This window comes from Rhagoletis pomonella, unplaced genomic scaffold (assembly GCF_013731165.1).
Source record: "Rhagoletis pomonella isolate Grant_MI unplaced genomic scaffold, Rhpom_1.0 Rhpom_scaffold_00005, whole genome shotgun sequence".
Lineage (NCBI taxonomy): Eukaryota > Metazoa > Arthropoda > Insecta > Diptera > Tephritidae > Rhagoletis > Rhagoletis pomonella.
In genome coordinates, this window is record NW_023458559.1 from 81,339,077 (window position 1) to 81,359,836 (window position 20,760).

General features: G+C 34.7%; 6 protein-coding genes across 11 annotated transcripts in view; 2 read left to right on the forward strand and 4 right to left on the reverse strand.

Annotated features, from left to right (window-relative positions):
- Positions 1-1,086, reverse strand: part of LOC118739660 (adenylate cyclase type 2-like) — a 53,917-nt gene extending 52,831 nt beyond the window's left edge. Inside the window, exon 1 of the mRNA XM_036471110.1 lies at positions 105-1,086. The gene's annotated coding sequence lies outside the window, so the exon portion shown is untranslated. The remainder of the gene's footprint in view (positions 1-104) is intronic.
- The window catches only part of LOC118739670, a 339,105-nt gene that overhangs the window by 85,422 nt on the left and 232,923 nt on the right, over positions 1-20,760 (reverse strand). The window lies entirely within an intron of this gene.
- Positions 1-20,760, forward strand: part of LOC118739680 (short transmembrane mitochondrial protein 1-like) — a 397,003-nt gene that overhangs the window by 56,007 nt on the left and 320,236 nt on the right. The window lies entirely within an intron of this gene.
- The window catches only part of LOC118739672 (ER membrane protein complex subunit 4-like), a 394,927-nt gene that overhangs the window by 53,434 nt on the left and 320,733 nt on the right, over positions 1-20,760 (reverse strand). The gene's annotated exons all lie outside the window — the stretch shown is intronic.
- LOC118739667 (rho GDP-dissociation inhibitor 1-like) lies at positions 6,112-11,507 on the reverse strand. Of its 4 annotated transcripts, none has more exons than XM_036471128.1 (6): positions 11,321-11,507; positions 8,825-9,035; positions 8,640-8,749; positions 8,382-8,496; positions 7,240-7,245; positions 6,112-7,159 (listed from the first exon to the last, which is right to left on the reverse strand). In XM_036471128.1, the coding sequence occupies exons 2-6, from the start codon at positions 9,003-9,005 to the stop codon at positions 6,963-6,965; spliced, it is 609 nt and encodes a 202-aa protein (XP_036327021.1). In that variant the 5' UTR covers positions 9,006-9,035; positions 11,321-11,507; the 3' UTR covers positions 6,112-6,962. The 4 variants fall into 4 exon arrangements, with proteins under 4 accessions (XP_036327021.1, XP_036327022.1, XP_036327023.1 ...); XM_036471129.1 differs by having other exon boundaries at positions 8,825-9,040; XM_036471130.1 differs by lacking the exon at positions 7,240-7,245 and having other exon boundaries at positions 11,321-11,504.
- On the forward strand, positions 14,120-20,744 carry LOC118739661 (liprin-beta-2-like). Of its 2 annotated transcripts, XM_036471112.1 has the most exons (5): positions 14,120-14,787; positions 14,864-15,942; positions 16,012-16,668; positions 19,718-20,073; positions 20,160-20,744. In XM_036471112.1, the coding sequence occupies exons 1-4, from the start codon at positions 14,488-14,490 to the stop codon at positions 20,055-20,057; spliced, it is 2,376 nt and encodes a 791-aa protein (XP_036327005.1). In that variant the 5' UTR covers positions 14,120-14,487; the 3' UTR covers positions 20,058-20,073; positions 20,160-20,744. The 2 variants fall into 2 exon arrangements, with proteins under 2 accessions (XP_036327005.1, XP_036327004.1); XM_036471111.1 differs by having other exon boundaries at positions 14,121-14,787; positions 19,718-20,744.

The window sequence follows — 20,760 nt, forward strand, 5'->3', positions numbered from 1 at the left end:
CACACGTTTATTAACCAAGACACCAGGGAAAGAGTATCTTATGCATTATTGAATATTTTTTTTTACACTTTAAAATATTAGCTAAAGAATTTTCATTTCATTACCACAGCCTAAATTTATGCTCGGACCATGGGACATTTATTGTTGTGTTTGGTTTATTATTAAATATGTTTTATTTACTTTATTTCCTGGTGTGAGCTTCAAAATTTGTGACATGTTTACTTTGCCCACATCTGGGTATGTATTAAGTAGATTTGCTCGTAGCCAATTTTTATTGTTTGTAATTTTTTATACTTTAAAATATATCCATTGGCAACAGTTTGCGCGTTCTATCGTCATCATCATTGCTTTTATTGTAAACGTGAACATCAGCGCCAGCGCCAGCGCCGCTGTAGCGTAACGTCCGCGAGGTATCTTTTAGATATAATTAACACGCAACACAAAGTGAAACTCTAATTGGTTTGTCACACTTCCGAACTTATGCGCTGACCCGCTGGCAGTTGAGCACGAGAAGATAAGCGCGTAGTTTTTATGTTTTTTTTTTTCCTTAGCATACGTGTGTAATTTCTCATATGTATTATGTATGTATGTAAATTTATGAGTTTGCATGTGAAAAGTCGTACATATGTATATCCCTTGTGTTTCACCGACGCATCTAAATATCTTGTCAATGCCATTTGAAATTTCGCGAATAGCTAGAATTATTAGATTCCCACTGTGCGAGGGGTTAGAGCCATATCAATAGGCTGGAGCACACTCAAAATTGTTTCACTTGAAACCACTTAATCACCAAACGTATTCACAGATGTAGCAAAAACACAACAAGCACACACGTCACCTCGACACCGTTGCTTTTGTTATTAGCATCTATTGCTGCGTTCGAATTCACAGATGCGTAAAAATGCAGTGAATTGACTACCCGCCAAATCGTTTCCATTCAACTGCCACTTCAACAGAGCACTCGTACGTACATATGTGCACATGCCTATTTGTACGATAGGCCGACCGACCTGCCGACCATCCAATTATCCGCCGACTACTGGTTTTTCGTCAACATCCAACTGCGGAAAACGCAAGTAACAGCGGCACCGACCTGCACCGTAGGACGTCGCCGGCCAAACTGTTTTGTACTCACTGCGCGCCGGATTTGTTTTTCCCACCCAGCACAATAAACCAATAGAAATACTTACACAGTCAAATACCTTTGGCTATATGCACACACCTACATATGTATGTATATATGTAGTACGGAGGCATGCGCGCGCGTCCCACAGGCGTCACCCCAAATGCCGTTGTTGCTGACGACTAGCGTGTTGCATGCACTATACTTGTACGTTTGTATGTACATATGTACATATGTATGTATGTATATTGTAAGGTGTTACTTTTATGACATATTCGTAGTCACATGTACGTTTGTATATCAGTATGTATTTCTGCGCTGATGTTGTCTTGTTGCCTGCACTGTTCGTTTTGTTTGTTGCCTGTTCGTTTTCAAGAGCTTGTTCATGTCGTACAATAAGAGCATCGTAGCTACCTAGCAACATGTTGTTGAAAGCGCTTCGGCAACAAACTAACACTTCGGAGAGAAAGCTGAGAACTTGCGGAAACGACAGAAACTCATGGATACGGTGGGGCGTATGAGTAATACTTGTTGCTATAGGTATTCATACTACTGGATATGCTGTTCTCATAACAGGTATGTATATTAGCGATATGGGGTTTGGGTTATGCGTAAGATGTCATTTAACTGAAAACATTACTATAGTATATTCAGTAGACATTTAAAAACTTAGTAGTGAACAGACGTATGTTTGTGTGCCGGTATGAATTTTTTATCATTTTTTTATCATATGGGTCATTCCACACAATATTTACACCTGAATATTTTTTTGGGGTGAAATATATTTTTTTACATTCTTTATCGAAAAAAGAAGACACCTATTTTTTTTTATTTCGACATGATATTCGAAAATCTCGAAAAAAAATTCCCGAAATTTTGAACTCCTGGAGAAGTATCTTTTTTTTAATTTTTTGCAGTTAATAAACTATTTGTCGGAGAAAATCAGTTAAGGTATCGAAATGTGCGTAATTACCTCAGCTTTTCATGGGAGTGTGAGATAGATTAAAAAAAAAAAAAATTTGCATTAAAATATCGCATTTTTTAATTTTTTTATTTTTTTTATTAACTTCATCATGTTTGCTTTTTATTTTTTTTCAACCTGAATAATTGTCAAACTTTATGAAGTAAGCTGTAAAAATTTGAGAGTGAAAACGCCAAAACTGTAGAAGTTACGAGTTTTTTCATACCTGCGTACATAAAGTTTATACTAAAGTTTCTCCGACAAATATTTTATTAACTGCAAACAATTAAAAAAAGATACTTCTCCGTGAGTTCAATATTTCGAGATTTTTTTTTCGATATTTTCGAATATCATGGCGAAATAAAAAATTTGGTGTCTTCTTTTTTTCGATTAAGAATGTAAAAAATATATTTCACCCCAAAAAAAATATTGAGTTTGTAAATATTTTATGGAATTACCAATATGTTAAATAGTTACGTCTCGAAATACGTACATACATACATATGTATGTATATGTATTTTAATAACGGAATCACACACCCAGATTGATTAGACATCACAGGAGTCAAGATAAGAGCTTGAAAATTCGTATTTATAGTCCGGTTTGGATCATATTTGGAACTTGGGGTAGACATGTTCATACATTAAAATAAATATTTGCAAAACATTCGATGTTGGAATTGAAGTCAAGATATTTGTAAAAGCCGTATTTTTAAGTAGCTGTTAAACGTGGCAAGTGCAAGTCCTTTTTCAAAAGTCTGTCAAACTCAAGAATTTCCAAGAGAGATTGCAGGAGCAGTTAAGAGCGTGTCAGACGTGGAAATATATTTCGAAAAGGCTGTCAAATTGAGACATTTCAGAAAGCAGTTGTATGAGCAGTCACACCTTGCATGTAAAGTGTATTTCGAAAGAGGTTTTTTATTTCCGAAAGGCGAGTTGCTGATTGCTAGTGTAGAACGAGCAAGTTTAAATATATTTCCGAAATCAATTTGCGCGCTTTTAGTTGCAGTCACACCTTGTAACTTTCATTTCTGAAACTGATTTCCGAAAAGTGACAGAAAGGTCTTTCTGGCTGTTCACACATGGAAATAAAATTTCTCTTTCTCAATTTGACAATTGCGTGGAAAAGTTGAAAATATTGCCAAGTCTGACACGCCTTAACCGTCTCCAATCGGGACCAAAATTTATACATATGTGATATCTTCGACTATAGTAGCATCGAGGTGGGCTTGGGAAATCTGATATATAGAAAGAATTGACTTACAAAAAAATGTACCCGCTAGATTGCGCAACGCTTGCCATTTTCAAAAATATTTGTGATCAGATATCCCTCGATAGGATTAGGTGGGATCGGTAAGTTGCGGAAAACCCCATTCATGTTCAATTCTACTAAATAAAAAATTTTCATGTTAAATTGATGATTTGAAAAGGCTTATGAATTCATTTGGACACACTAAGAGATCCACGCTAGAAATTCTTTTTCATATTTTCATTAATACGATTTTCTTTGCAAGTTTTTGGAAGTTCACTTGGAAGATTAGTTTTTGGAGCTTGAAACAATATAAGTTTCGAGTGATAAGTAAAAAGTTAATATGGGTACTTAAGCGGGTAAGATATCTGAGCTTAAGTGGGATTCACTTTATGGTAAAATCAGTGTTGCCATTTTAGTCTGGCTAGATTTAGCCGGTTGCGATAGCAAACAGCCGGAGAAATTTCGGTTTAGCCGGCAGCCGAGTTGTTAGCCGTTTTGTAAAAAAAAAATAGCCGTTTTTAGCCGATTTTGCTATTTCCCTTCTTTTCTTAAGATTCAAATATATATGTTTCCATTTTTGACTAAGCAATCGAAAATCTTTTAGCTCATATTCAATTCTGCCTTAATTACAAAACATCATTGTCGCCCACGCTTGAAGATTTATGGTACGGGAAAAATGGATATTGCATTTGTATATGTATTTTTTTAAAAACTCTTATTTCGTTGAGAACTTATTTAAATTCCAAAAACCGAAAGCCAACTTGAATTTAAAGAACCAACACTGAAATGCGTCAAAATGAAAATAAAAGAGCCGAAATTTCTATGTAAAGCAAAACTTTCTGGGAAGCCATTGGTTTGTTCGTCGAAACTTCAGCGAAAATTATCACTCAAAATATCAGATAGTAAGAAAAAATGCTCCCAAATTCTCTCTCAAGTAGAGAAACTTGCAAATTTCTGCACGAACGCAAGTTTTCAGGAATTTGCAAGTTTCCCTGCCAGCTAGTGTCCACGGTTGCATTCAGACATAAGAAATTTGTATAGAGTATTTAAAATTTTTTCAGAGGGGCAAAGGATCTATATGTAAATTTCTTGTTAGTCCGACTTTCTTCAACAGGGTTTCCTATATCGACTCTGGTTGAGATTGCATTCCGATTACGAATACAGTTATTTTCAGCCGAGTACCTTTCAAATCATTGGAATTAACTAAATTAATTAAGTAAACAAGTATTTACTTACATTTTTCATTTTAAAATCGCTCAAGTTTGTAAATTTTTAAATTTAACGAACAAATTAATATTGGCAAAACCACCATAAGTTTTTCCTAATTACAAATTCTTGCTGTCAAAATTTTTTCCAGCTTGAATTTGAAACTTCTCTCCAGGAACTAGTCTTTCCACTTGTGATTTGTTTAAATAAAACATGTGAAATTTTGTTGAAACAGTTTAGCCGTTTTTAGCCGTTTTTTGCCAATTTAGCCGGTTGGTCCAAAAAGTTCTGGCAACACTGGGTAAAATATGAAAATAGAAGTTCTTTATCTATATATGTGTATGTACTAACACATTAACAAGTCTATTCTGCGCTGGTAACATAAATTTTGTAACCGGTAATTAAAGTGTCTGTCAATTTTTAAACCATTTTCGCACTGCATTACCAACGTACCTAGAATCGCGGTGACAAGAAGTGGTAACATTTTTTGGTAATACAATTTTCCGGTCACAACTGAAAGTATATTGAAAATATTTGAGATAGGGCATTTTTGAATCGGCAGCCGAGATAGGGTGTTTTTGAACCACATTCTGAAATAGGGCGTCCTGCCGAAATCGCTCGATCTTCTTGTAAAAAGATTTTGGCGGTGCCATTGCTTAAAGCAAAGTTTCTTCCATAGAAAAAATATGGCCGACCAGATATGGCTCAAATCTATTCGATACAAGTACTTTTCTTTCGATACCAATGCGGTATCGACGCAACGATTCGACACAACGATTCGAGTAAAAAAGGTAGTTGGTATCGAAACAAAAGTCTCGAGTATATACTCGTATTTACTTGTATCGGAACATCCCTAATGGAGACCGCTCATTGCTCTTCAAAGCACAACATATATCAGAGCTTATATCTTGCCATCTATTGCCGGCAATTTAGTAGTTTGACAGCTACATGTTCATTTGCATGAAAACTTCGTGGCGGCAACATTATTGATATTTAAATATAAAAGCAAATATTGAGCTGTTTTCTGTTAAAATATTTGTTATTATGTAATTGGATGTAAAATAGCCATTTTCTAAATTTTTTAAGTGATTAAATCCGACAAAAATACGTTTCAGAAGCTATCTCACAAATGCTTATATCAAGATATAAAAAGCCCACACAAATATTGCCACTGATAAAACATTTATATCTAGCGACGAAAATGACAGCTGGACAGCAATAAATTTTATCCCATGGAGACGGCCAGTAAAGGGCAGATGAATTTTAAAACTTGCTTCAGAAAACGGCTCTAAGTACAGCGCTTTATATGTATTAACATTGCAGAGGTTGAAATTGAATTTATGTACATATATGAAAATGTCTCTCAACAGTAGCGGCAGACGAATGCCCTGAATACATATTATAAAAATTCAAAAGAAACAAATTTATTTTTACGAAATTTCATTTCTGTATTTCCAAATTGCTTATAGTCGTATTACATTTTAGTAAATTTTTACAAATATAAAATGCATTTGTTTTTTGGTAGACAATAATTCCATACACAAATCTTCAAACAGATTTTCAATTATCTTTTTTTTTTTTATTAATCAGCGCGTTGTTTCCATTATTTAAAGATGACTACGCTTAGCATTGCCTTTTCAGTTAAAATTTACTTTTGTAGTTTTAATTACAATTATGCATTATTATTTTATTTTTCCTTACTTTTGAAAATCTGCGCTTACGTTCACATAACTGTTATACTGGACAAAAAAAAAAACATTAATAAAATAATGTGATTTAGCAGTGATTGAGGGCCTTTATTTTTAGTTGACATGTTTATCAAATGTCGTCCAGTTCAAAATTTAGCTCTCCGAAGCACTCTTGAATTCATTAAATAACATCAACGCTCCATACAAAATTTATTGTATTACAAATTATTATAGAAATCATACAAGGCAACCCCACATGTTAGAATAGAGCTCTTTAGCCTAAAAAACCTGGGCACTTTATTTACACAACCATGAACCATATCGTCGATTCTAGAAGAAAAAATGGACAGTCCATAAGCTAAATATTAATTTTAATGTGTACACATATGTATGCATTATAAAACCGACAAAGACAAGATTTTAATATTTTTTCGTTTTGGCTTAATAAGTATTGCTTCGAAACAAGAATTTACCATTCAACATGTCACAAGAAAGGTTATACATCGAGATGATTAACAAGTTATCGCTAAATACAGAACTTATAATACTTTTCGTACCGCTTTTGCATGCACTGCTTTTACACTGTTTACTTAACTAAACTGTAGAAATATAAATCAGTTAATACGGAAATTGCTTTAGAATATCAATTAGAAGAACTTTCAACGTTTTGACTTTTGACACGATATCAGTTGTAATGCAATCATGTTAAGTTCCGATACTTTTTACATCACTTTACTCCCAATCCTTTTTAATTTCAAAAGTCCAATCCCATTTGAGGTGTATGTGCTTATCGTCATCAGTAAAAAGCGAAGCTACTGAATATGTACCACGTGCCATCATGCCCGAAGGAGCTTCCTCTGAGGGTGTTAGGTAGAATTGAATTTCTTTTTTCGGTGGATATGAGCCGACCATATGTGTCATTTTGTCAACTGGAAAATGCAACATAGCTGATTATGTAAGATCTGAGAAATTTATAAATCACATAAAATTTTAATTAAGGTTGTCTTACCAACAACTTTTGGAGGATTTTTTTTTTAGTTGAAGAAACATGAACACAACACAATCACACAAGCGAGGGTTAGTATTTTATTAGTTACAACATTTACAAATCCAGTGTAAGCAGAGAGAAAAATCAATTAAAAAATGAATTAGTGGTATACAGGAAGACATAAAGAATACCACCTCAAACCAACTATTTTCAGCAATAAATGAAAAATGTATATACATAAGTGCATAATGCATAATCCAAATAAGCATATGAAATTATAAACATGTCGCATACATACATACTTAAAACATGTTGCGAGACGATCGATCTACTGTACAATACTATTAAACATACACAAAAATTGGTTTGGAATATTTAAGATAAACCAAAAACTAATGCGAGCAGTATTTAAGCTATGTTTCATTAGGGCTATAAAATAAAGCATTGTGACAGAAATGGAAATTAAATGATTTAGATTACACCGTGGAAAGATTCACATAGGGTTTTTGCTTAGGGCCTCAACCAAACTACGTTCAAACGATAGTACCCATACGTTATAGTCAGACATGTTTTTAGTGGGATAAGGTTTACAAGTTTTTGCCACAAAGTCAATTAAATATATGTTGGTGTTGGTTGATTTTTCCCCGACGGGGTCTAAGATGATTTATTTTTCGAACGAAAAATGACACTGAAGATGGCACAACGCCGGAACCGGTTTGTCTGCAAACCAAGTTTGACGAGGGATGACGGAAATTCGTTCCAAAATAAATCAATTAGATACATGTATTACCCAAAATTGTATTTGTAAATTGATCACCAACATAATTCCTGACTTCACAGACCTATAGTAAAATTTAGAGAACACTTGTTTCCTAAAGCCTTTTAAAACTGTATTTTAAATTAACTTTTTGAATTAAGCGAGGGTTTAAAGGCTTAAACATTTTTTACCGGTCGTCGTATTAAACATAAAATTACATGTATTACGTAAGCTTTATTACAATATAAAAACATATTGGAGCTCGGAATAGAATCCTTTTATGGCTTCACTATCAGGATTGGTATTTGGACAAGGAGTTGCGATGAAAATAATATTGCAATGAGTGAGTGCGTGCTAATACTAGGCGTGCAACTAAAAATAGAATGCATTTCATTTGAATAGTTACCTGGTACACCCATTCGATAAGTCTTTTGTACGTATTTAAGGCCATGAACAATCTCTCTTTGCACAATAAAATCTATGCGCACTTTATAGTGAACACCTTCTTTAATGACGAATACCTGAATGAATAAAATTAATAAAAGGTGATCATTAATAACAAACATTATCTTTACATTTTATTCTGGGCATTAAACCCAGAACTTGTCACACGGCATTTACAAATAAAAAATGCAAAACTTTACAAAATATTTAGTATATATACCTGTTTTTTAAGTTGACTTATGTCCCCAGTCAAATCTAATTCCATATCATTGCGACCTTCCACTACTAAAGCCAATTTCTTAACAATCACTTTGCGCTGATCGTTTGCATCTGAAATACAAAAATGTTTAACAATAATACTAGCGTTAAAATACTTATTAAGAGTTAGTTTTGGTCGAGGCTTACCGAAAATGATTTTTTCCGCTTGCGCAGCACCCAACAAAGCTTCCTTATACCGTCGTAAGCTTTCATCTTCTTGATCAACGGCCATTATTTCTTCAATGGTCTTTTCCGGTGGCGGTTGGTAGGTACTATCGTGTATGTCTTCATCATGAATACCAACGTCGACATGTGATTCCGTAGACATTTTGATTAAGATTTATTTACACACGTAAAGCTGTGCTAATTGAAAATGAATAAAACATTGTAAATGAAGATATTGTGAATTTCGAAAATGTTTTTAAATCAAATTGCAACAGTAGGTGTTTGACATCAAAGTTATAATCTATGTATGCATAATGCAGATATTTCCCTAAAATGGAATGCTCAAGTACTTAGTAGAATTTATGGCATAAATAAACTACATGTGCATCACGCGTACATGCACATGTGCATATGTATGTATGTACATACATACATACATACCTATTTATGTACTTATGTACACATTATTATGTATTAATGTATTTATTTTTGTGTTAGTTTCCATAGACGGATCACTGGTAAAGCGAGTTTAAAATAAAAAAGGTTACGTGGCCTGCGAGGAAAATAAATGAAATGATATACATACATATCGTCGCCTGGGTAAAAGATTGTCGTATGTTAATTTCGGCAGGTCGTGGGAAATCGCGATTGAAGTTTGGAATGCAATTTCTCAAAAATGCGAAGCTGGATTTTCTCCATAGCCTCTGAAAATGTTACTAGTTCACAAAATTCTTAAATTATTTAATTTTTAATGTTTATTGTTAATTAGTTTTGAGTTTATGAAGGACTTTCTTTTGTCAAATTTTGTCGTAAGCGTCATTTGTCCACAATTTGGCAGCCACATTGTATGAAATACGACAAAATGTGATTAAATTTTTTCCAAATTAACGACACTTTTTACTCAATATCTCGGAAACTAAAGGAGATATCCAAAAATGGAGAACGCCATTTTTAAGATATTGATTTGTTTAATATGACTGCAACTAAATTTTTTATGAATTGTCGAAAAAGTTGTAGTCAATATCTCGGAAACTAAAGGAGATATCTAAAAACTGATAACAACAATCGAAAGACCTTATTTCAAAATATATACTGCATCTAAAACTAAAAATCGTCAAAATGGCGCTTACGACAATCTTTTACCTAGGCGACAATATGTACGCAGGTATATACTATGGACTACTAATATGTGCAGATGTAATTTAGTAATTGGGAGTGTCTACTTACACGCGCCACGGTAAAAATGGCCGTATATCCACGGTAAAATTACTGTAGATCCACGGTAAAAATGACCGTAGATCGACGGTAAGAATTTCCGTAGATCTATGGAAAAAATTACGCCGAAAGAAGTTCTGTTCCACTTCTCCGGCAACACAGAAAGGAGAATTTTGAGTAGTTAGGGTTATAATACCTAAGCGCGACCGAAGGCCGCCTACGCAGAAAGAAGTAATGTCCCACTTCTCTGGCAACACAGAAAGGAGAATTCTAAGTAGTAAGGGTTATACTCCCTAAGCGCGGACGAAGGCCGCCTACGCATAATGAAGTTCTTCCCCACTTCTCCAGCAACACATTATCCACGTAATTTTACCGTGGATCTACGGTAAAAGTTACCCTTGTGCGTGTGTGTAGACACTGCCTTAATAATTTGTTTGTTTATAATTTACTTTTACTATCCCAACATTTTAGATGTCTAAAATATGTTTCTAGTAGTTTCCTTGCATAATAAAACAAGTTTTAAAGCCTACGAAGTTTTGATAAAAAAATGAGGCAAGGTCATCAATCATTTCCAAGTACTTAAATTCTTCCTGTGTGGGTATTCTACTTATCAAAGGAAGCTCAAACAAGACAAAACACAGGCACAAACCTTGCACTTAATCACGCAATTTTACTATTTATGGAACAGTTTTTTATGCACTTATGTATCTGCAAGAACGCAAACAAAAAAATCATTATATGAGCAGAAAGACTCATTCATAAAGTTCCTAGTCTATTTAAAAAATATCTAACTCGCATGATTCACCCACGAAGAAAAAAAATACCGGCGACTTTTTTAATAAGAGTGCGGAATCTTCTGGTTGTTGCGACGAGCATTAACCAACTAGTTTATATACATTGTATATGGATTTAAAAATGTATGTAGTAATTTTTCTGGACTTAACATCAATGCCGCCAATATTCATGCGATTGGAAAAATGCCGAACAGACCCCACCCCACAAATAGCAATGGAAATTGTGGTAAGGTCTTCACCATTTTTGCTCTAACAGAGGACGTCTACAATAAAACATCCATTAATGTTACGGAACGATTTAAGCACCAATAGTTTTTTTATTATACATACATACATATGCATGCGTATATTTTATTCACACTTATCAGCAGGCTATCGGAAAATTATTCTGCATTTATTTTATCGCATTTCTTCTCACAATTTTTACTTACATACATACATACATATCTACGTATTGTATTTCACTTACCTTTTTGAGGTTTTGCGGTAATTCTATTGCTATTGCTTTGCTGCAACAAATTAACTTATTTTTAAAGAAATTGAAATTATCTCTGAAACAATTTAAACTTAAAATACAAATCGCAGCAATGCAGCTAAACAAATTCAGCAAACACAGATGGATTAAACGTCGATAAAAAATGAATGACTCCTTGGTGAATACCGTAAATTTATTTACGTTATTAGGCAAAATGGAGAAAATACGCTGGTGTTTACACGAAACAAATTTCCTTGCGACAACTCATAGCTTGGGCAATAGGTTTTGTGCTCTTGTTCGTTTAAGTAATTGAAGTTGGCGTTCACAACTAATAACAAAATTAGCTGTGTGTAATCGAAACCAAAAGAAATTGCAATATGAAGTCAAAAGACTCAAGGAATCGTTGCAATTATTAACTTTTTGAAGGAAGTTGGTGTTCATCTTTAACTTTTATTCTATTTTTGTATTGGCTTTATATCTTGTTAGTTGGGCCAAATAAATCCCGACCTTCTATAAGTTATTAAAGATTATTAAATTTTTTTTTCTACGCTCTTATCCTAGATTTTCTTTAGGGTTTACACCGGACAAAACTGGCATGAAAATACCAATACGTGCACACTTTTTTACTAACACATGCATACTTCTTCAATTGCCTCAATTACTGTCTTGATTATTTTGAGGACAGATAATCGAACAATGATTTGATGTATGCCGACAATAATTTTGATGTCTTGTGCAAGAAAGAAGAGAAATTCAAAATAAAAAATAATTATAATAATTAAAAAGACGCTGATCTTCTTTATTTCTTTGTTTTTAGCTCAAATAGCTCGCGCGGAATGCGTGTTTCTGCAACTTATAATTCAATGTTCACGTTCGACATTTTGCTCAAAATGAATTGTCTTAACTATTGTCGGGACGCCTACACCACAGAGACAATTACCTGCGTTTTTGTTAACTAATACGTATTTCTTTATTGTCTTGACAGCATTGTCCAATGTAAACGCGCCGTAAGTTAGGTGAATCAGTGTTACTTCTGTAACAATTCTTTGCCTAATAATATAGTTGAATGTTTTTTATTTTTCCCAGTATACACATTGTTTTCTTAAAAAGGTATTTTATCTTATTTTACTTCTTTTCACTACGAATATACAATAAAAAAGCAAATTTTGTTTAGAACAAAATATGAAATTTTATATTTTTCCCCCAAATGGGGATTAATTTCTTCCCGTTTTTCTTCTTATTCTACTGAGCTAATACTAGGCTCACATATAAGTAGATTATCCTCATTTTCGAGCTTAACTCCCTAATCTGTAATAAGAAAAAGAGATTAGCCATACAAAATTCGTCCCATGTTAATCTGTAATTACAAAATAATCTCAGATTTAGCCGATAACTTTTCGCTGGCCAACCAGCTTTTATCGATTATTTTTTTTACGACGAAGAGGAGAAATGCCATATGTAAAAGTAAACAAAAATGGACGCTAGCAAGGAAAAGAGGTTTGTAAAGGTATTTTTAATAAGATATTGAGTTAAAACATATTTAAACTGCTAAATACTGTAGAAAAAAGTGATCACGTTGGCACAGAGAAGAAGCATAACCTTTCCTTGAGACAGCACAAAAAATTTTACGGATAATAATCTGAGATTTGCCTGTGTAAACGGGGTGATTAAAAATCGAGCTTTGATTGAGAAAATTTTTATATGTACTTTTATGCATACTTTTAGGCTGTATCAAATCGAGCGGTCACAACTGATACCACCTTGTATTATTGCATCATGATCTGGTAACAATATTGAGGAATTTTATAAAGTTTTTAGAATTTTGGTCAGCACATCTGGCATCGTTGGCTTGTTGCACAAAATTCCTATTGTTGCTTTCTTTACTTCTCACTTTGCTTCGAAACTTTTACTAATACATGCATACTTCTTCAATTGCCTCAATCACTTGAGGGATTCACAACGGTGTCGTATTGTTGTACGTCGTAAACTTTAAAGGCTCAAATAAACGTTTATTGAACATTAAACCACAACCAACTGTTTTCAACACAACATTGTGTTTTCTTAAAAAGGTATTTTATCTTATTTTACTTCTTTTCACTACGAATATACAATAAAAAAGCAAATTTTGTTTAGAACAAAATATGAAATTTTATATTTTTCCCCCAAATGGGGATTAATTTCTTCCCGTTTTTCTTCGTATTCTACTGAGCGAATACTAGGCTCTCATATAAGTAGATTATCCTCATTTTCGAGCTTAACTCCCTAATCTGTAATTAGAAAAAGAGATTAGCCATACAAAATTCATCCCATGTTAATCTGTAATTACAAAATAATCTCAGATTTAGCCGATAACTTTTCGCTGGCCAACCAGCTTTTATCGATTATTTTTTTTACGACGAAGAGGAGAAATGCCATATGTAAAAGCAAACAAAAATGGACGCTAGCAAGGAAAAGAGGTTTGTAAAGGTATTTTTAATAAAATATTAAGTTAAAACATATTTAAACTGCTAAATACTGTAGAAAAAAGTGATCACGTTGGCACAGAGAAGAAGCATAACCTTTCCTTGAGACAGCACAAAAAATTTTACGGATAATAATCTGAGATTTGCCTGTGTAAACGGGGTGATTAAAAAACGAGCTTTGATTGAGAAAATATTTATATGTGAACATACTTTTAGGCGGTATCAAATCGAGCACAACTGATACCACCTTGTATTATTGCTTCATGATCTGGTAACAATATTGAGGAATTTTATAAAGTTTTTAGAATTTTGGTCAGCACATCTGGCATCTTTGGCTTGTTGCACAAAATTCCTATTGTTGCTTCCTTTTCTTCTCACTTTGCTTCGAAACTTTTCATTTTCTTTTATTTTTCATGTAAATTTAAACAGAAAGTGTTAATTATAAAAAAGAATATATTAACGAAAAGTATATTAACTAGCGAAACACGCTTTCAGTGCGGATTGGTAGTAAAACGAAATACAAATATTGCCCAGTGTGAAAGGTAGGCGGAAGTAAAAAGCTGGGACTCGAAACAAAAATAGAATGCCATTAGGCAATTGAAACGATATACATTCATACATATAGCATACATTCGCTACGGAAGTCAAACGACACTTGCTTACCTCAAAAATAAGAATAAAGCGTAAGACCCATCTGATATGCAAGGGATAAAGGCCCGGTCGCTAAATACATCCGGAGTAATGGACCAAGAAATCACAGTGGCAAATAAGGCGAAATCGTCTGGCGAGGGGTCCACAGATGCGAGTAAAATGCTAGAAGCAGCGCTCGAACAAATGGATGGCATAATATCGGGGAGTAGCAATGTCAGCGCAAGCGTGTCCGGGAATGGAGTGAAGACTCTAACTACAGCCAGCGCGTCTGTGTTTGCAGAACGAAGCTTAATATCCGCAAATAATGTACTGTCTACTGCTAAAACTCTAGCATTGGCATTACAACAGGTAAGCAATACTTATAGAATACATATAAACCACTGATTCCATATTCAAAAAATTATACATAACATAAATTTGCTAGGTGGGATTAGCCGCGCCTTCACCCGAGCCAGCTATTGCGGCGGTAATAGCGGATTGGTTAGAGACTCATATTCCACGTCAAGATGCGGACGAACGGCTTAGGCGATTACAACGTGACAAGGAAGCGCTAGCCTTGCAATATCAATTGCTGGCTGATCGCGTTGCCGAGCAAACAGATAAAATAATTGAATTAGAAGGTCTTCTTAACGAAAGGACGCAGTTATTGAGTGAGCGTGAAGAACAATTACAACGTCAAATGCTATCGAAATCTACATTAGAAACCCAAAAATTAGAGTTGATGTCTGCTTTGAGCGAATTAAAGCTCCATCGCGCCGCATTGGAACGTGAGAATGTGGAGTTACGTGGTTTGGAAAACCAAATTGAAAATTTAAGCAGCAATAATGCTTCAATTGCTTATAAGCGGCCCCCTTTCGGAAGCGTGGGAAATTTGAACCAGACAAACTTCAGTGGTTCAGGAAGTGTTGGATCACCAAAGACGCCTCCGGCTTCACTGCGTCACCAAATACATCCCCAATATCACAGTTTGCCAAGAACCCATAATACCAAACATAGTAGCAACAATAACAATAATCACCATAACTTAGGCAATTTGGGATATAATCGAACGATTGATGCGAATGCAAATATGCAGCGACAACGTAATGTTGCATTTGCATCGAATGAGAAAATTCTAATTGAAGATTCGAAAGGTACACTTCTGAGTACTAATAATGATGGGTCAGAAACTCGCGAGGATCCCATGTATAGCAGCATTATTTCCAATACCAACTCTACGCCCTCGCCAAACTTTCGTGAAAAGTCTGCGAAGGGACTAAGAGGCATTTTTGGAAAATTGAGGCGAAGCAATAGCGGAAACTTGGAACTGCCATCATTAGAGTGTGCCGACGCAGAGTTCAAGCGTGGTGGTGTTGCTCGAGCCACCGCAGGTGGTCGTATCGAATGGACTACACATTCTCCCCAACTGTCAACTTCATCAAAAGGATACACAGAGTGGTCTCCCCAAGAAGTTTGCAATTGGTTGACCGACCTTGGACTGGGTTGTTATGCTGATGATTGTAGGCATGTATACTTATATTTGTAGTTATAAATTGGCTACAAATAATTATATAATTTTGTCTTTCAATTTAGAAAGTGGTTAAAGGCCAATTCAGCGATATGTTTCTTCACTGTCTCTCCAGTAGATATAGAACGAGAGCTAAATTTAAAGTCAGCACTGCACCGCAAAAAAATTCAACTTGCTATTGATGAGCTCACTGGTAAAGAAGAGGACCCGCTAGCTTTAAAAGCAGCTCAACTTGATGTTAGTTGGGTTATGCGTTGGTTAGATGACATTGGGTTACCACAATATAAAGACCCTTTTTTGACAGCTAAAATCGATGGTCGAATGCTACATCGTTTAACTATGGAAGACTTGGCACAGTTGCATGTGTACTCCTGTTTACACATAGCGTCTCTGCGTTGCGGTATTCAATGTATGCGCGAAATCGAATGGAATGCTGAGTGCCTCATACGACGTTCAGCCAAATCCGTACGACCTGCTTCAGAAGCAGATGAACAATCTTTGGAAGAAGATTATAAATCTTTAGAAGATAGTGGTGAAAAAATTTGTTTGTGGACCGCTCATCGAGTAATGGAATGGCTTAGAGTGGCTGATTTATCCGAATACGCCCCCAATCTACGCGGTGCTGGTGTCCATGGCGCATTAATGCTATATGAGCCTCGTTTCACAGCAGACTTACTGGCTGATTTGCTCAGTATTCCTCCGAGTAAAACTCTATTACGTCGGTAAGAACAAATTAATTTACATACAAAATTTAGGGTTGAGCTAGAATTTCTAACCAACATTATTATGTCAAAATTAAAATCAGGGCTGCAAACCGGTCATAAACGTAGCCACGAAGAACAATATTTTTAATTTAAATTGCCAGGACTGAACCGAACAGCATACCAGGGCTGGGAGTTCTGAATCAAAAATCCGAATATTCGATATATGAATAGTGTGCTCTATTCGGATATCCCAATAATGTACAGATATCCGAATATCGGAATCTAGAATGCAGTAATAAGATAAAAATAGTTTGCGTATTACTGAATTATCATAAAAGGATTATTTTGCAATTCTAAGAATCTGTAACTTTGAATATCCGGATATATATTAAGTTAATATTATTAACCGGATATCCTAATTCGCCGAATAGTAGGCTTTTATCCGTATACCCGAATTGCAGGTCGGATATCCGATTATACGAATAGTCTCAGTTCTACACCATACCCAAAGGTAACAATGCTAGCTTTTGATGAATAGCGGCTTTTGGCTCAAGCGGCCTGTAACTTATTTTTGTTTTGCGAGGTTACTACGAAGCGAGTGTTCGGTGTGTGCAGACGTGCTTTTATTCGCTCTGTTATTTCGTTTTCTATTATTTTGTAATGGAGAACTTTTGCAGAAAAAGTAGTAAAGCCTTCTCAAGATCTGAGTTAGTGGTATTTCCGACTCCCTCTTAGTATGTGCTTCGTATATACCACCGAATAGTAGCCATCGTCTTTACTCAGCTCACGTCGACAATATAACCTCTCTTGCTTGGTATAAAGCTGGTGATAAACATTTTTGCGTGCTTGGCGACTTTAACCTGGACACCTATTACCTGTTTAGGCACCATTTCCAAATCGTCTCTTATTGCTTGTGATGTAAATAGTCATGGTGAAACTTACCTAGTGGATAGCTTTTTAAGTATCGATCTTATGCAAGTTAATGGTTTTTCAAATAAGCTTGGTCGGGTTTTGCATTTAATTTTCCTAAGTAAAACTGTAAATTTCTCCGTGTATGAATGTAAGCCTGATACTCATCATGTGCCCCTAGTTGTTAAACCACTGTGATGTCTCTGAATGTTTTGATATCTTTGGATCCAGTGTAGTCACCATTTGTAAAAGTATTGTTCCAGTCTTAACAAAGAAGCAATATAAAGTGCCCTGGCACAACGCAAACCAAATGAAACTCCGAAATAAGAGGAACAGGTATCTTCGCAAGTTCAAAAAAACCAATAATAACGTTTACTTCAGCCTTTACAAACAATTTGCTAAGAAATTCGTATGTTTGGACAAGTTCTTGCACAGAAACTACGTCCTAAGCATTTTGGCATTATGTTGATTAAAAAAAAAAAAGTTCTATACTCCCTCTATTTCTATGCGATAAAGCGGTTAGTACACCCACAGCTGCTGCTATTTGTTTGCGTCATTTTTTCAATCAAATTACGTGAATGATTCTGGCATTGATGAGAATGTTTCTATTAACATTCAACAATCTTTAGATTTCTGCAACTTAACGTTGTCTTCTGACCGACGTTGATGATTTGTCTGTAGTTTTGTTTAAGCAGTGCGATTCTTTAGCCTATCCTATATTGAAAATTTTGAACAAATCCTTGTCTTCGGGCGTGAAATTAGCTTTTATCACTCCGGTCTTCAAGAGCGATAATAAAAGCGACGTCAGTAATTATAGGCCTCTAAGTTGTCGGAAACGTCTAAACTTTTTGAATGCATTATCCAAGGAAAAATTTTACCTGCCGTTAAGAATGTAGTATGTACGGAGCAGCATGACTTCATTCCGTGTCGCTCCACTGTATCCAATTTGGCAGTATTTTCAGACGATTGTATAACTGCTTTTCAAACTGGGGTTCAGGTTGACATTGTTTATACTGACTTCTCTAAGGCATTCGATAGGGTTTCCCACGTTATCCTATTAAAAAATCTAGCTTCTACTGGCTTTCAGTCAGTTTCCCTGACTTGGATTGCTTCTTACTTACGGAATCGCCGCTGCATTGTTGCGTTGACAATGTGAGGTCCCTACCTTTCGTCGTAAGCTCAGGAGTCCCACAGGGCAGTATCCTGGGTCCACTGTTTTTTGTCAAGGTTTATCAACGATATTAATACATGTTTCTCTTCGTCAAAGTTTCTACTCTATGCTGATGATCTTAAGATCTATACTTCTATAAGTAACCCTTGTGACTCTCAATTCAGGCAGATCGATATTGATAACGTCCGCAGCTGGTGCAACAAAAATCGACTCTCGCTGAATATAAATAAATGCATTCATGTTACCTTTGCTAAATGTAGTAATGTCATTCAGACTTCCTACCACATATCTTTATCACCTCTCTATGCACGAAATGTTTCACAGGTACTTACGGATCAGTTATTGTACCGGTGCCAGATTAACCTTAGTGGTACGAACAACTGAACCGTACAAAATCGACAATTGAAGTTATTTGCAGCCCTGAAGAAAATATATAAAATGAGTATACATACATACAGCCCCCGGCAAAAGATATCACCCATCATTTTGACAATTTTTCTTTGGCTTTTTTAAGATACGCAATTTTTTATGCATCATTAACTAACAAAAACCGTATAAATCTTAAATTCAACTTGTATGCAAACATTTTAAAAATTATAAACATTTCTAGAATAATTTTTGGTATGCAGTTTTGTAGCTCAATAAAATTATAAATAAAATAAAAAAATTACTTTATATAGAAGAAAGCGCGTTATACCGCCAGCTACTAAAATTTAATAAGCCATAAATCTGCATACCAAAAATTATTATAGAAATTCTAATTAAATTATTTGGAATTGGGATGAAAAGTTTGTGGACTTTTTATAATTTGTATACAAAGTTTGAAATTTGGATTAATATGGTTTTGGTAGCTATACTTTTATATAAAAGTTATGAACATTAAACAAACAAAAGATAAATAGTCCAAACTGATCAAAATGTTGAGGTGCTACCGTTTTGTCGCGGGCTGTACGTACATATGTCACAGTCGAATATTTCTGTTTACAGCCATCTAGCCACACATTTCAAAGAACTCCTTGGTCGAGATGTCATCCAAAATAAACGTGACGTTGAATCAGCTCCTGGATATCTACCATTAACAATAACATCTAAACTAAAACCGCCAAAGAAGACACAGTTCTCACTTAAACGCAGGAAAAGCTACAAAGGATGTGGTGATGTAGACTGGACTGATTACGTATGTCCCATGATGTCTTTGTGCCTTAGCAGCAACAATCAAGATAAGTCACTTTCCACTAGCGACTCGAGTAGTTCAGCGGCTGCGTTATCTTTTGCCGGAAATACAAATAACACAAAAGAAGGAAATATCGGGAGTAAAACCCAGTAACTCAAATACATATTGCGTATGTACTATTTAAATATTAATTTGAAGTAGTTTATCAGACAAAATTTACTAAATTATTATTTTTTTACTTATATACTTTAACAGTGAAATTTTCGGGGTCTACGATTTATTAGTGCTTTTCCAGACTCACCCGCTATAATTCTTTTTTAATTCACTTTTTGACCCTTATTTTGACAATTTATTTAAAGAAAGTAACAGTATCTTGATTGCTTTTGGTTACGCAAATCACACATACATATGTAATTTTTTTAAAGTTACTATTTCCAGTGCTTTATTTCATAGATCACTATGAGGCTTATAGAAAATTAAATTATTTGACTGTTGCATTTTCAGGACCATTGCAATGTTTACCGAACAAACAAAAGATTCATGCAAACTTCTTTATACAGGCATTTAAATCTTAAAGTGTCTTCCAAATAAATTTTGCAGAATGTAGAGCATATGTATGTATGCATACCATTTATGTATAGCATGCATGTAAGTATACTTATGCAATAAAGTACAGTAGAAAGCTAAAAATTAAGTTGAAAATATAGTATTCAGCATAAAATGTGGCCCAAATTGGCATTTATTACTGTCTGATCTTTCAAAAAGATTAAAGAAACCCTTGAAATAACGACTTATGTATGTATTTACAAAATAATTATATTAGGATGAGATAGGTATACCTTTATATTTATGTACA

Excerpts from the sequence above, each read along its gene's own strand:
- LOC118739667 (XM_036471128.1), bottom strand. The coding sequence starts at position 9,005 with ATGTCTACGGAATCACATGTCGACGTTGGTATTCATGATGAAGACATA. Across the intron at positions 8,750-8,824 it reads AGCGGAAAAAATCATTTTCG|ATGCAAACGATCAGCGCAAA; the intron begins GTAAGCCTCGAC and ends TTTGTATTTCAG. Across the intron at positions 8,497-8,639 it reads TAAGTCAACTTAAAAAACAG|GTATTCGTCATTAAAGAAGG; the intron begins GTATATATACTA and ends TTATTCATTCAG.
- LOC118739661 (XM_036471112.1), top strand. The coding sequence starts at position 14,488 with ATGCAAGGGATAAAGGCCCGGTCGCTAAATACATCCGGAGTAATGGAC. Across the intron at positions 15,943-16,011 it reads TGTTATGCTGATGATTGTAG|AAAGTGGTTAAAGGCCAATT; the intron begins GCATGTATACTT and ends CTTTCAATTTAG. Across the intron at positions 16,669-19,717 it reads AGTAAAACTCTATTACGTCG|CCATCTAGCCACACATTTCA; the intron begins GTAAGAACAAAT and ends TTCTGTTTACAG.